The 15,987-nt window shown below is 41.6% G+C and overlaps 2 protein-coding genes across 2 annotated transcripts in view; both read left to right on the forward strand.

The window, feature by feature from the left end:
• Positions 1-1,368, forward strand: part of LOC107092434 — a 38,667-nt gene extending 37,299 nt beyond the window's left edge. The window contains exons 3-6 of the mRNA XM_015386924.1: positions 49-178; positions 286-366; positions 474-547; positions 1,195-1,368. Coding sequence (XP_015242410.1) covers positions 49-178; positions 286-366; positions 474-547; positions 1,195-1,232 — 323 coding nt within the window. The 3' untranslated portion in view covers positions 1,233-1,368. The remainder of the gene's footprint in view (positions 1-48; positions 179-285; positions 367-473; positions 548-1,194) is intronic.
• A 960-nt stretch (positions 1,369-2,328) lies between these two features.
• LOC107092439 (phosphatidylinositol 4-phosphate 5-kinase-like protein 1) overlaps positions 2,329-15,987 on the forward strand; it is a 15,079-nt gene continuing 1,420 nt past the window's right edge. Inside the window, exons 1-10 of the mRNA XM_015386929.1 lie at positions 2,329-3,714; positions 8,718-8,897; positions 8,988-9,038; positions 9,138-9,292; positions 11,868-11,992; positions 12,898-12,932; positions 13,005-13,060; positions 13,135-13,247; positions 13,500-13,662; positions 14,977-15,584. Coding sequence (XP_015242415.1) covers positions 3,712-3,714; positions 8,718-8,897; positions 8,988-9,038; positions 9,138-9,292; positions 11,868-11,992; positions 12,898-12,932; positions 13,005-13,060; positions 13,135-13,247; positions 13,500-13,662; positions 14,977-15,367 — 1,272 coding nt within the window. The 5' untranslated portion in view covers positions 2,329-3,711 and the 3' untranslated portion in view covers positions 15,368-15,584. The remainder of the gene's footprint in view (positions 3,715-8,717; positions 8,898-8,987; positions 9,039-9,137; positions 9,293-11,867; positions 11,993-12,897; positions 12,933-13,004; positions 13,061-13,134; positions 13,248-13,499; positions 13,663-14,976; positions 15,585-15,987) is intronic.

Here is a 15,987-nt window from a genome sequence, read left to right on the forward strand (position 1 = left end):
GCTTTGGGTTCCTTTTATCTGACAAGTCTGTGCTTCTTCTTTCCACAGGACAACCAGCCTACAGGTCGAACAAATGCAAGTGTTCCCACAGCCTCCTGAGCAGGGTCAAACTGCGGAGCATCCAGAAGGAACCAGTGGTTTACCAGCCCAGTACCTTCTGCACACAATATGAGATCATGTAGGTCTACATCTTAGTTTCTGAGTGATGCAAAGCTGACATCCGCTCTGCAGTTTTCCTCTGTCGGTCTCTAATAGGCTCCTTCTGTGCTGTTTCTCTTCCTCTAGTGTTAAAGTGGCAGACAAGGAGAAATGTCTGGATCCAAAGTCACACATTGGACAGCTTATTCTGAACCGACACAAAAACAAGTAAGATCAGCTGAGAGGCTCCATCTTTGAGGAGTTTCTGTGCTCTGATATTGTGACTGTTTGGGAAATCTCTGCTGTCATTCTGACCGTCTGTGGTGTTGGTTTAGGCTCAGGAAGACTGAAGCTGTGCAGACGACAACGGCTCCAGCTCAGAGCTCCACGACGAAGCAGGCGACATCCAGACAGTAGATCTCTGAGCTCAGAGCTGACAGCAGGGTCCTCCATCTCTGCTCCTCCATCTCTGCTCCTCTGGTTCACAACAAAACACTGTAAATATGATAAGCTGCTAGAAATGAACCATGATGGCCAGTTTCCTGCTATTTTATATTGTTTTATACTTTATTTTGAAAGTAATTTTTTTATGTACAGCTCTAAGTAATAGTTTTCTACTATGGAAAATAAAGACATTTTTTCCTGACTTCATGTGTCGACTTGTTTTAATTGATCATGGGGAGTGGCGGCCTCATGGTTAGGGCATAGAGTTTGAAATCCTGAGGTTGTGAGTTCGAAACCCACTCCGGCTCTTTGAGCAAGACCCTTTACCCCCGATTGCTCCCCAGGCGCCCACTGCTCCCCAAGGGGATTGGTTATATTTAGAGGTAAATATCTCCAGTGTGAGATCAATAAAGTTCAGTTAATATTATTATCATGCTAACATTTGGAGGCTTTTCTAGCCAGCCGAATGGTAGCCCACTCCCGTCCAACTCTCAGCAGAATCCCCTCCAACTTCCAACCACTGGCCTTCTCCTGGGCATGATCTTTTCACTGAATTACAGGGTCTGACCTGGAGATGACGCTTTTCTTTAGATCTTAATGTCCACTAATCATGACAGCAAGAATATTTAAGTACAAACATGTATGTTTAAATAGGAATTGTAGAGGACCAGCCAAGGACCAGCGACGGGCCCATTAAGGAAAGTGGGGAAATTTTTAATGGCTACTATTGTATGTGATTAATAAAAGATCATCAAGGTAACTGTACACTAACCCAAGGGTTTTGATGAATGCCTTAGATACCCCCACCCCTGTCTACAGATCTCTGGTTACAACAGCTTCTTTCAGCAGACTGGGCGCTCTGTCCTCTGAGCTTTGCTCACAAGGGTCACAATAGAGCAGCTTTTTGTGGAAAGCTGGCTTCAAACCGTGGAAAAGTAAAGAGGAGAGAAGAAAAACTTTTTGAATTCTATTGTGGATTTAATAATTAGTTAAAGTAGGAGTAATATGGCCTCTTCTTTCAGTTCTCTACCTGCAGCACATTGGATCTGCTAAACTATTAATGGATATTTTGTCGAAATTTTACAATTCAGTTTGAAGTACTGAACGCATTGACTAGTTCCCTGCAACATCCTCTGTATATTTCTACTCAAAACCATTATGAACTGGTGGAAAAAGTCCTAGAAGGCTGTTTTCAGTGAAAATAACAGACATGCCTTGGTGGAAGCTAACCCAGTCCACAATGCCTTCCAGCTACAGTCCAACTCCTCCTGCTCTACAATCCAGGTCTCTTCCCTTCCTTCTTTAAACACACCTTTATTTTGAATGGGGCGCACCCTTCAGAGCCGGTTTGACCTGCCAGGAGTGAGCAAATATTTGATAGAGAAAGGCTCCAGTTGCTGAACATTGTTGATAGAGACGTTAGCTGTTCAGGTGCTGCGTTTAAACACAGAGTCAGAGAAAGGTAAGACCTAACAGCCAGGATTTTATCTAGAGCATTGTCTGTGTAATATGTATACATGTATCATGCATCTGCTTTCTACACTACTAAATGGATCCCGTTCAGGATGTTCTATGTAGTCTTAAAAAAATCTATCTTTTCTTGTACCAAAGCTAATGAAGAACTATCTTTATGTGTTTCTTCTAATCCATTTGCGGTAAGTTTCTGTCCCTTTCTCCCAGTCTGTTCTAATTCAGCTCATTCAGGGAGGAGCCGTCTCAGTCAGAAAATTTTTTAAACAGCTGTTGTTGCCAGGTATGTGAGACTGTTAGTGTGAGTCTTTCTGTCATGTCTGGACATACCCGTTCTTCTTGGTGTCTTTGTCAAGTTCCCCTTTGACAGAACAGCAGGATTTCATCCTGAAAAATCTCTGTCTGCACATATAGATCCATCAGGCTCTTTAAATCGGAGGTCTTCAACAGGGGCTCCACGACCGCTAGGGGGTCCACAGAGGTACTACATGGGGGTCGCGAAAGTTTTGGTTGATTAGACTTTATTTTTTATATTCCCCCCCTGCAATTTTTTCCACTAATTGAAATATCTTTACATAAACATTAAAATGAAATCAACACACTGTAGTAAACAGATAAATGGAGGCAGAAGATGTCTTTCAGTAATCAATGCAAACATTAAGCGACACACGGGAGCTCTTTCAAGTTGGCCGCCTTTTCATTCACAACACCTGTCCCATCAACCAGGAATCCCAGGGAGAAATTACTTTTGTTACATGACTCCATCTGTAATAGATTGACTGTAGCACTAGTTTGATATAACACAATTTCAAACAATATATATAATTAGGGGTCCCCGCTCCATCTCGTTATCAGTTTGGAGGTCCTTGGCCTGGAAAATGTTGAAGATCCCTGCTTTAAATACATTTGATGCCACTAAACTTAACCAACTCATAGGTTATCAGATCTGCCCTTAGAAAAAAAAGGGAAAATTTTAATCAGGTTATTAAATCTAGTAAAGATCAGAGGGAAAGATGAGTGGATCCTGGCCGCATAACACAGAGAACCCTTTGCAGCTGAGTTGGCCCCCTCAGGTGCACCTCAAGTGTGTTCCAGGATACGCTAGCTGAAAAGCGCCATAATCAGCAGAGGGAAAGGCCTCGGCTGGACCGTCCATCTCGGCACGAGTGCCCATATCACCAGGAAGGGAAATTTCTGAGGGCTGTGGTGGAGCAGCTCAAAGCCTTACTCAAGGTTTCAGTCCCCAATTCTGTTCCCCAAGAGGCATCCAGGGAATTGGAGGAGGGGACCTGGAGGAGGATACAATCTCCGTGAGGGCCTCCTATTCAGAGTTCCAGTCCCTGGGGGAGCAAGGAGATCCCTTCCCCGACCCTCGTGGGCGGGAGTTGGAACCCCTAGAGTTTGGAAGGTCAGGATGGTTTGGGAAATTCTCTCAGGAGTTCAGTTAGCTCTGACCCAGTGTAGGACCCATGTCAGCTGCACGCGATTATTATGGCAGCCTTGGTCAGAGATGGCTTGGATGACACTCAAACATCCCGTACTGCCGGAAATCCCTTTTTCTGCAGGGCCCCAGTAGTGCCTCGTTCAAGGTTCCTCCGTCTCCAGCCATCTTAGAGGAGCTTCAATGCTGTTGGTCAGATCCTAGGCACCTCTCCCACCATGGTAAGGATGCATGATCTATGTGCAACCCTGCAGACTATGTTCTGGACCACATGCCCCCAGTGGACCACTGCATTGCCCCTCTGGTTCTTTCCCCAGTTGAGGCACTGAAGAAAACAGCCAGGTGCCCAGTGTCGGGTGATGGAGGACTTTTTGTGCAAAGCATACACACAGCTCACTTAGCACTCATCGGGAACTTGCTCTCCGTTCTCCTGCTGGCTCAGTCCCAGGTGCTGCAGGTGGGCATGGCAAGGGCAGCATTGGTTAACACTAATGGTGCATCGCTGCAGGCCTATAGGCTCATGTCGAGGGAGCTGGGTCACCTTTTGTCCAATTGGTGATCACAAGACATCTGGTCTATGGACACAAGCCCTGATCTCTGACGACTGTAGGCATTGCTGACGTAGGCTGTGGAGTTGCCAGGCCAGTTGTTTGTACCAGATGCAGAGAGGGCACTGAAACACTGTCTGCAGTCTAGCCAGGCCCCTGAAGCTTAGTGTGGTCTCAGTGGTACCATGGGACCCCCGCTCCACAATGGAAACATGACATACGGGAGCCGCAGTGTCATTTTCGGAACGTTGCTTCTCCACAGCTTTGGCAGCGGAGCCGAGCGTTGCCTGGAGCTTGGCTGGTTAAAGTGGCTATAGGGGTGGTTCCACCACATCTGCAGGATAAAGGTTTCTATTCCACCTATTTTCTAATTCTGAAAAAAAAGACGGTTCCCTACGTACTTTGTGTCTATGTCATCCTAGCACTGCATGTCTCCAGCCCATAACATCATCAGCGACCCTTAATGCCCCCACCATGGACAGTGCTCTTTTTTGCCCTCTGGGAAGAGACTTTACAGCATTCCATGCAGGACCAGCAGCTTTTTCCCCGGTGTCATAAATCAAACTCTGTATCACACTGATAACATCATACTTGCATTAAATGGTGAATATTCAAAATAGAACTCAACAAAAATGTTTTTTACTGCATTTTGCACTCTGTGAATAAAAAATGACAATAAATATGTTGAAGCTTAAGTCTGAAAACGACCTTTATGCTGGCTGTAATGACAGCCAAAAGGTTCAGTGAGCTCTGTGTACTGGCCATCATTCTTCGTTGGAAGGTTGGTGGTTCTGGAGTGACGTTGTGGCCAAACATTGTCTTTCTTGCCAAGGTTTCCCCATAGCGTACATTGGCTCAGCCATTTAACTGGCAGCCTACTGCCTGCCCCAATTCCAGTGGGATGAATAGAGGTTGGCGAACACACTGTACCTGGTCCCGGCATTGCAGCTGTACATTGTGGCAGCTGTTCGTGTGCCACAGTAGGCAGAAAATTGGGCAGGCTGTTGCATTAGGTTGTGGATGCCATTGCGCTGGCTTAAAGATCTGTAGGGGCAGCTGCCTCCTCCGGTGTTTTGTGCCATTCTACCAGGAGTGTATCTACGTCCTGGACGGTAATGAGGGACGTGCCACAGGGGCACAGCTATGCGTCGGCATCGTAGGCGACACATGCACATTTTAATACTTCTACAAGGATGGATGCGAGTATCTCTGCTTTTTTCAGTATCTCTGCTTCTGTCTCCTTGAACCCCAGTCGGCCTCAGCAGATGGCTGCTCTCACTGAGCCTGGTTCTGCTGGAGGTTTCTTCCTGTTAAAAGGGAATTTTTCCTCTCCACTGTCGCTACAAGCATGTTTGGTGTGAGGGATTGCCTTAGAGTCAATGAGTCGATGCAATCAACTGGTTTTCCTTAGATAGAAAACTTGAAAATCTATTTGACTGTATGATCTGGTTGAATTGTAAAGTGCCTTGAGATTACATGTGTTGTGAAATGGTGCTATAGAAACAAACTGAATTGAATTGAATCCTGTTTATCTCATGGGAGATAAAGTTGAGGAGGTGGAGGAGTAAAAATGTCTTGTTTACTTGTAAACATATTGTCCCCTGCATTTTTTTACTGTCCAAAACCATGTAACACTAGAGTACACAGACATTCGTCGAGCACTAGGACCAACTAAAACTGAAGCCTGCTTCCCTAAGTTTAGACCGCCCACAAGCTCCTGATTGGCCCATCGTCTTTTGTTGTAGGATTGGCTTTCACTGCTGTCACTCTTGAGAAGCTCACTTTACATTAGCTGATGAATTGGGTCTGTGATTGGATGGTGAAACATGCTGAAGTTAATAATATTACGGTAAAAGATACTCGTATTCCCCCCCACTTCTGAAATGAGAATTTTGTCCATGCCACAAAGAAACCATAACTCTGCTTTGAGAACTCATCCTACTTTACAACTTGGCAACAATTAACGCCTTAATAAAATTTATAACCTCCTAATATCTGCCCTGAGTTTCTCACATTTGTGGAATGTCATTCAAATCTCTAAAACAGTGGTGTCAAAAATTCATTCCTAAGGGCTGCCATCTGCCATGATGAAATTGCATTTCAAGAAAGAAAAACAGCAACAGTGGATTATAAAGCTAAGCTGAGCCAAAAGGATCAAGTAACTAGCAGTTTTCTAGAAAAGTATTGGAGTAGAAAGTACAATATTTAACTTTGAAATGCAGTGGAGTGAAGGTTATAAGCTACCCTCCAAAAAATTACTCAAGTAAACACACTCAAAGAAAAAAAAGTAGTTAAGCACAGTAAGCAAGTAAATGCACTGAATGTAACACAAGTGATGCAAATATTTGATCTAATTTAACTTAATCGACTATGGTGTTTTTGTTTTCCTTTTTTTTTTTACGATGTTTGACAACTCTAGTATGAGAAATTTTTTTATACAAATGTTTAATGGTTTATGATTTAAAGGCTAAAAACAGGCAGTCTTACACAGATACATTTTTGCAAAAGGGAAAATGTCTTTCAGTGACCCGTCAATCCCTCCTTACACAGTTAGTTCAGTTTTAAATTCACAACGTTTTTCATGTTATGATCTTTACATGGGCCTATCAAGTCACATTTAATAAAAATGTTTTAGAAGAATTATACATCATGATAAAGGAAAAGAAAAAATGTTTTACCTCTTTTCCCCCTTATTTTTCTCCTATTTCTTAGGCCCCCTCTAGTGCCCCCTGGTGGGTACAACTTTGGAAACCACTGTGCTTGGTAAAGAAAATGAGGCAGTCTTATTTCAGCCAATCAGAGAAAAGTTCTTGCTTTTCAGTGGGATGACTTCAAATTCAATGATGACTGCAATGACTTTTCAATGACTTTGTTTGATCCGCTGCTCCGGGGCGACAGTGGCATTGGATGTAGGAGTTTGCCCTGAAATTGAAGGATTGACGGTTCAAGCCCCGGCTCTGACTTTCAGTGTTGTTGTGTCCTTGGGCAAGACACTTCACCTGCATTGTCTACTGATGGTGGTCAGAGGGCCCAGTGGCGCCAGTGTACGGCAGCCCTGCTTCTGTCAGTGAGCCCCAGGGCAGCTGTGGCTACAATGTAGCTTGCCACCATTAGTGTGTGCGTGAATGGGTGAATGACTGAATGCAGTGTAAAGCGCTTTGGTCAAGTCTCCTGACTTGAATAAAGGCGCTATATAAGTACAGGCCATTTACCATTTAAACATGAACCCTACCTGCCAAGGTATGATTTGCATCAAAAACAATTTAACACAACATTGACAGGATAAAAACAGCTCCACACACATTCTGCTGGAGGTTTCTTCCTCTTCAAAGGTTTTCCTCTCCACTGCATGCTCAGTGTGAGGGATGGCTGCAGAGTCAATCAAAAAATGCAAGTTACTGTCTACTGTCTCCTGTCTCTACCTGCATCCAGGAGGAGTTAATCCTGCAAAGTCCATGACTGGATGCAATGAGATGTTTGTTCTTAGATAGAATACCTTTGATCAATCTGTCTGGATGATCTGATTAAATTGTCTCTTAGAAGCACATTGAAACGACATGTTTTTAATTTCACATTTAATCATTCAACCTAATGATAAATCATTCTGCATTATTTAATCAATTTTTAAAAAAATCATTAGTGCTCCACATGTGGTCTGAGAAAAAATACTCTGTATGTATATGTATTTAATGAGACTAACAAGAAAATTATGGGGTTGTAATAATCAAGGGTTGCAACAATTCATCCCTGTACTATGACTGGCTGCATGGCAAATGAATTATTTGAATTAGAATATAAAGAAAGATATGAAGTTTTTATTGGAGGACTGTTTAGACCTCTTCTTTCTAAACTACAAAAGGGATTGTTCATTTATTCAATTCTTTAGAAAATAGAGGGATGAAAACAACCTCTACTGACACCAGCTAATACACCTGTTTAATGGAGACCACTATCCAATAAAATATGATTATTGATTCTCAGTTATTATTAAGTGGGAACAAATAGTTGTGTTGTTTGAGTTCTTTATTGTAGTTTTGTTTGGACATTTACATGCATTGTTGTGAAGCAGAAGGACCGTTCCATCCTGCCGGTGGAAAAAAAGTGTAACCATTAACTTCTCCTTTAGTTTATCAAGGTAAGGTAAGGTAAGTTAACATACCTGGTTTGGCTCCTCAGCAGGGCGTGGCAGAAGTGCTCCAGGTGCTGTTTAAATTCTCTTGGACCAAACCAAAATAATCAGGAGGGTAGTTTTGGATGAGTTATGTTAAATTTAATGGGGTTTTTGTGATCGACTTTAGATTTGTTTAATTGCTTTGATTTGTATGTATGTAAATATCTAATGGGTGCATAGTTTATTGTTGTTGTGTAGATTTGCATGAATGGTAATTTTGTTTCTTTTTCTTGATAATGCCTTTTCGTAGTTTCTTCCTTCATGTCACCTGAATTGAGCTTGAGTTGGTGTGCACAAGCTGAAGTCAATTAAGCCACCCAAATGTCAGCTTAGTCTTGCCTCTCAATTAAATATTTGGCCTCCGCTGGTCAAGCTGACAACCTGTTATAGTTTATTCTTTAGGTAGAAGAGACTTGGATTGGATCTGCCGGTTTCACGGCTTTCTGGTGTAGCCCACCACCCATCAGTCCACCCTTACAGTCATGTTTTTACACTGTCGTCACAGATGGCAGGGGACGACTCCGCAGGCAGACCCAGAGCTGCCAGGCGAGCTCGATGGTGGCAGCTCAGTCAGAGGTGGAGGATGGTGGGAGTTTTTGAAATCGACAGCAAACATGAGTTCTACTCTCTGACCTCCATGATGAAGGAAGGCCTGCAGGCCTGCATCCAGAACACAGAGGAGCAGGTAAGAAGCATGAATACTGAATTATTGGAATCACACTCTAGTCATCGTGTCATCGTGTCAGTCATGAACATTAAAGCTTTTTTTGCACAGGATTCACTCACAGATGCACATTTCAAGACTGAGGACGTTCAACAATGTAAGGTAGGAGATCATTCTAACTTAAAGGTTCAGCATTTAGATGGATTCTACATCCAAATGATTTTGGAGGAAAAACAAAATGAAAATCAGTTTTTCCACCAGGGGTTTGAGATGCATGCGTTTGCAGCACCGGTGTTCTCTGCACTGAGGCGTTCACTTGACATTAGTGAGCAGGAATTTCTGGACTCCCTCTGCTCCGACGCCAACTACCTTCAGTTTATCAGTAACTCCAAAAGCAAGGCGGATTTCTTCCTCACGTAAGTAGCATCTGCATCTTCACTCATTGACACTTCCTCAGAGGACCAGAACCAGTGTGGGGTGCTGTGCACATCCTTTTAATAAAATAGATAATTAAAACTGCTTTTTGATCAATGCATCTGCAAAGATTTTACAGATGTAATGATATGTAACCAGGGCCAACCCAAGCCTCCATCAAAAAAAAAAAAGCTGTTATATGTGGACGTGTTGTATATACTGTAAATATTCCACGCATGTTTTTCTTCCTTTGGCACCTTCTTCTTCTCCTTTGACTATCTGATCTGATGTAACAAGTAAATTTCTCCACAGTGAGATCAATAAAGTCAATCAGTCAATCAATCTAACTAATTTGGGGGGCCTCTCTTCTGCCAATTATATAGATTCCTGCAATCGAGAGTCAGACGATTGCTAATTCAGAAAATTACTATAAACTCATATATAAAACTATGACAAACATATACAATGGCTTTGATCACTGAAAAACAGATAAAACAGAACATAATTAAATCAAACAATGAAACATCAAGCATTATGAAAAAGGAAATAAAATTATTTTTAATTGAAAAGGAAAAGAAAATTAAATTTAAAGTCAATAATCATTCCCTAAAAACTATGTAAATATCTGTTTTTATATTTAAAACCTCTATTTAAAAACATAATCTACCTCTATGCACACAAATGACTTTTTCTGTCACACTTTTGTTCAATACCGTTTGCAAAGTCACTGATGGCATCACTGTAAGAGATCTGACTGACACTTTCTCACTGATTGTTTGTTCTTCTTACATTTGAATGAAAAAGTTCTGCCCTGCAGATGCAACAGTCACAGAAGGGGTGCAGCCACCTGCTGAGCAAAGATTTGGTTAGAACTCACATCTCATTGTAAGAGATAAGAGAGAAAATGACTTCATCTGTGCTTTAGGACATCTAGAAGCTTCCATCTCCAGACTCTGATTGTGATGTTAAGCACGGACACAAAACCCCAATGTGGATATATTTTCAAGATTTTGATCAAACGTCTCTCTGCTTCACTTTAACAGTTTCGCTTTTGTGATCTAGGAACAAAAAAGCAGATTTACCGAGCCAAATGAGAGTCTAACATCTGTGCTGCAAAGCCTCTTCAAGGCACATTAGATCCTGGTTTTGCCATAGTGACCTCATTTTTACTTTTTATTCTTTTTTCAGAAAGAGCATATGAAAGCAGATTTTATGTTTTAATTAGCCATGTAATTTCTTTTATTTAAAAAAAAAAAGATTAGTTCATTAAAAATGAATCCGGTAAAGCAGTGGTTTAAGAGAAAAAAGTAACTGCTGGTTTTCCCCTAAAGTTTTACACACATGACAGAAACAAAGGTAAATGTTTTATACAGATCTACTTATGAATTGTCTAAATTCACACAAACTACATGAGTTGCCAGTCACAGTATTAACCTTAGGGAATTTAAAAAATTAAAATTCAATTAAATCCTCATTTAGATCAAATAGAGTTATCTTGTATGGAAGTAATTGCACCAATGTTGGTGCCAACCATCCATCCACTCATCCATCCACAGGCACAGTAAAGCCTGGACAGGTCACCAGTCTATTCCACAGTGTTGGTGCAAAATTAGCATTTTTTTCTATTTATCTAGTGCTGCTGTTTTCAAGAATTAATATTGAGAAGATATTTTGGAAATAAAGAGAAACAAACTAATAAATATTGTATTTCGGCTTATTTCCAGCTGGTGGCACTGCACAATATTAATGCTGAGAGCCTGACAGACCAGACTAGATGACACAGAGATAATTTAACGGTTTTTACCTTTCCTCTGTACATTCAACAAGCATTTTATAGGGTTGGAATCAGGTTAATATTTTCAGAGTCCGACCTCTGTTTCCTTTGGTAGTGAAGGAGTGCTCAGAGCTCTGCTTTTATCATTCAACTCTGCTCCAGATACCTTTTGGAGCCAGGTTAACATCACAGAAAAGAATCTTTTACTCCACGACTCCTCACTTATCAGCCACATAAATGTATGGCAAGCATTTAGAATCAACTGGTTTAACTTGGTGTTATATTATGATACTGAAAATCAGCTACATTCCGTTATGTTTTAATACATTATACTAAAAGCTGTACACTGTGGAGAGATTGGGGCCAGCTATAAAAAAGTTCAAGTACAATGATGGTGTATGGCCTAGTGGTACTGTATACCATTGCAAACGGATCCACCGATTTAATGGAGATATTAATGCCTTCCACCTGAGAGAGATTTTAGGAAAAACAACCAAAGTACCAACCTAAGCCCAGTGGGAAGAAGAGTCCTGTCATAATGTGAAAGTTGAAGGTACCTTTGACTCCAACCTTTTGGCATTTTTTAATCATGAGCTGATGATCAGCATCTGCCCTCAGGACTTCTCTGGATCCCGTTGTTCTGATTCTGTGAATGATTTGGTCACTAATGTTTGTAAAGACAAAAAATTATTTATAGAATGACGTAAGAAAGTAAAGAGGGAGAGACAAAAACATTGGTGATCATTTGTAGACAGCTTTTTATATATGGACTCTTAGTTATTTGTGCTTCATGTCATTGATAGAAATGATAAAAGGTTTTTCCTGAAGACCCAGAATGAGCGAGAGATCAGGTTCCTACTGTCTAACCTGCCGGCGTACATGGAGCACCTGGAGAAATACCCTCATTCACTGATGGTGCGGTTTCTGGGTACGAGTACATTTTCACTTTTCCTCTTCATTCAATTCAATTCAGTTCATCTATATAGCACCAATTCGCAATACATGTCATCTCGAGGCAATTTGCAATTCACCAGATCATCCAGTCAAATTGATTCAAAGTTTTCTATCTAAGGAAAACCAGTTGATTGCATCGACTCGAATGCAATCCCTAAGCATGCTTGTAGCAACAGTGGAGAGGAAAAACTCTCTTTTAACTGGATGAAACCTCCAGCAGAACCAGGCTCTGTGTGAGCGGCCATCTGCTGAGGCCGACTGGGGTTCAAGGAGACAGAAGCAGAGATACAAAAGGCGACTGTAAAAGGAGGCCCGGTCCAGGAAACAAACAGACGAGCTTTGAGCCAGCTCCCATGTCAGAGCATGAAGGGAGAACATCCAGCCAGTCACAGTCAGAGAAACAGGACTACACTGAAAAACAGGCCCATCTCCAGCATCTATAAACAAAGGTGTTGATGGCAGCAGCACAGCTGATATTTCTCTCTAGGATGGAGTCACAGCCAAACAGCTACAGATCAGATGAAGCTACTATGAGAAAAAGCAGAGAGAGCAGAACGTTAGAGATTAGACTAACACATTCTCTAGAAAGGGGGAATAGAGATAGAATGATGAAATAGGGGTCCCTATGTCTTCCAGAAGTCTAAACCTACAGCAGCATAACTATATCATCTTCACCTTCATAGTAGAACACAGAATGCTCCTGTGTTACTGCTGAACATCAGTTTAGGGTGAAGAATCAGGCTTAATGTCTCCATTAGTCTCATTTTCAGTTAGATGCTGCTTTTGCTTTGCTTTTAGCCATTATACCGTAATTTGTCCTCCATTAAAGCTCAAACTTTCGCCAGAATAATCCTCACATGTTGGTTGTTGTTTTTTCAGGGGTCCACCAGATTGTTGTTCCAAATCAACTGAAGGTATTGTCTTTTATTAGAATGATGTGTGTCTATGAACCACCGCGATTCTCATGGTGTTTGCTTCCTTCCCAGAAGTACTTCATCGTGATGCAGAGTGTATTCTACCCTGATGAAAGGATCAACATTAGGTACAGCCTGCAGCTTTCCCTCATCATGTCTAAGTGTTGATTCATGCGGTTTCAGGGATGTTTGGGTTTTACAGGTACGACATCAAAGGCTGTGAGGTTGGGAGGTGGACGGACCCTGAGGCAGGAGGAGAGCAAATCATAAAGGTGCTAAAGGACAACAACTTCAGAGGACAGAGCATTGCTTTAGGTGAGCGCTTCTTACTCAGCTTATTTCATCACAAAGTCTGCAAGTTAAACATAAATCTGAAATGAACTAATTTCATCTTGTTGTGAGATGAAGTTTGATCCTAATGTCTCTTTATCACATTCAGCTAAATATAAGACAAGCTGCTTAAGAAGCCTGGAAATACTTTAAGCCTCGGATGTATTGTTTGCAGTTGGTGGGTGGGAATGATAACTAAACATATGCAAAGGTGAACTTTGTTTTTGGTGGCTGTAGGACCAGAAAAGTCCTGGTTTGCCAGACAAGTCAAAGCTGATGCAGCTTTTCTCCAAGAGCTGAACGTGCTGGACTACAGCCTCCTGCTGGCCCACCAACCTCTGCATCAGGATGAGCTGGACGGCAAGCATTCCTTCGCCGACCTCATCCTCCGAACCACAAAGTAGGTTTATTGGAATTTGTAAAACCCTTTAAAGGTTAAAAGGAAAGTTTGACCTTTAGTTTCCTCCATTGAGTCATACAGAATCCAGTTACATGAATCCCAGTTTAATCCTAGTTGTAAAACAATACAGTGAAGTTCAATTTATTTCATGAGATTAGTTTAAAGTTTGTAAATCAGCTAGAAAACTATTTAAATTTTTTGTACAAAAATAAAATTATCCCCCTCACTGACACTTTCAAACTAACAAACATGAAATATTATCAGCAATCTGTGACTTATTACTAAAATTTAAAGGGAAGCACAGTATAGTTTCACATGATGGCTTTTCATGAGGACACACAGGGCAATACTGTGTAAATTTAATATAATATGATGGAGAAGTGTACAGTAAAATAAGTTCTTCATTATGTTGACGGACCGCGAGGGCTAGATCTGGGTCACCTTACCGCCTACAGCTGGAAGCAGATATAAGGAGTTGGGGGTTTGGGCACCAGGGCTTTGTCTTATACACTAGTAGCCATTCAAAATTTCTCCACTGTCCTTGATGGGTCCTTGGCTGATCCCCCTATAATTACTTTTTAAACATCAGTATTTGTACTAAAATATTCTTTCTGTCATTATTCGTGGACATTAAAATCTAAAGAAAAGCATTATCTCCTGGTCAGACCCTGTAATTCAGTGAAAGGGTGGAGTCAGAGTGAAAAAATATGCAAGAGAGGGTCGCTTAAGTGGCTGGAAGTTGGAGGGGATTTTACTGGGAGTTGCAGGGAAGTGGGCCGCCATTCGGATGCTGTTTGACTGGTAAGGGCCATTTTGAATGGCTGCTACTGCATAGGTTTATGGTTCATCAAGTTATGGTAAAAAGTAATACTGTAAAAGTGACGTACAAAAGAAATGCATGGCTAAAAAAAAACACATCCTCCCTCATGAGCATCATTGTAATTGATTTTAGATCTGGTCACCCGAACTCCAAATAACAAGGAGGTTTTAGTTAGAGAATTTCATTCACATCTGCAGCTAGATGAACACTAGAACTGACCCCCATCAGTCCTCTCTGAGCAGAGTAGTTCTCCTCCTAACCTCCAAACTTTCCACACATTAAAACCCAAAATCATCCATATAGTGAATCCAGCCAACAATCAAAACAAAGCAGCCTGTAACCGAATGGCTGTTAGTCTGCTGTGAAGAAATCCATGAGAATCAGGTTTATCCTGTGGGTCAGGGCCACCTGTGTGTGTTGATCAAACCCAATCAGAAACACCTCTTCACAATAACAACCTCTTCCTGGACTGTTTTCTTCTTCACCTCCTGTAGATCTTTGGACCTGGAGGACCATCCCACAGACCCAGATCCCTCCCATGTCCCCTTACTGCACAGTCGGAGTGAAGATGTTCAGGATGGTGCTGGCTGTGGGTCTGAGGGCCCTGAACCGACCCAGGAGACGATGTGTGATGTAGAGCTGAAGGAATTCCACGAACATAATCGAAGACTGTTGCCAAACTTCAAGAATGCGATTCATGTGATAGACGGAGCAGACCGCCGCTACTTTGTGGGCATAGTGGACATTTTCACAGTTTACAGTCTGAGGAAAAGACTGGAGAACCTGTGGAAGAAGCTTCGCTTCCCTGGCAGAGATTTTTCTACTGTCAGTCCTGTAAAGTACTCCCAGAGGTTCTGCAGGTGGATCCAGCAGCATACTCAGTGACTCAATGGGACAGATATGATTTGTTTTCTGGTTCCAGTTGTTGACTTGTTGTTTTTTATATCCATTTTGGTCCAAATAGCTTTTTGATAATGCTTTTTTTTTATCAAATAAAACAGATGAATCATTATTTTAAATAAAAAATGCTGTATCTGTTCTCAGGTTATCTTTAGTTGATGCACTGTAGCCTAAATCTATTAGGTTTGCTGTTATTTCTATGGTAGCTTGGCCGCTACTGGAGTGCTCTGTTGTTTTCCATCAGTTTGATCCCGTTACTCTCCCTTTACTGGAGAAAGTAGCAAACAGTATTAAACCCTCTGGCACGGTCCTGGATATTATTAATTCTAGTCTCTCTACCGGTGTGGTCCCTATAGCATTTAAACATGCAATAGTGCAGCCCCTTGTCAAGAAGCCTGGACTTGACCAAAAGGTGTTGGCAAACTTCCGCCCCATATCCAAGTTGCCATTTTTATCCAAAATCTTGGAGAAAATAGTGTTTAATCAATTAAAGGCCTTTTTAGATGAACATAATTCATGGGAGGTTTTTCAATCTGGTTTCAGAGTTCTTCATAGCACTGAGTCAGCTTTATTGAAAGTTTTTAATGACATTTTACTCGCATCTG

This window comes from Cyprinodon variegatus, unplaced genomic scaffold (genome assembly GCF_000732505.1).
Source record: "Cyprinodon variegatus isolate N-32 unplaced genomic scaffold, C_variegatus-1.0 Scaffold381, whole genome shotgun sequence".
In the NCBI taxonomy this organism is placed as follows: Eukaryota; Metazoa; Chordata; class Actinopteri; order Cyprinodontiformes; family Cyprinodontidae; genus Cyprinodon; species Cyprinodon variegatus.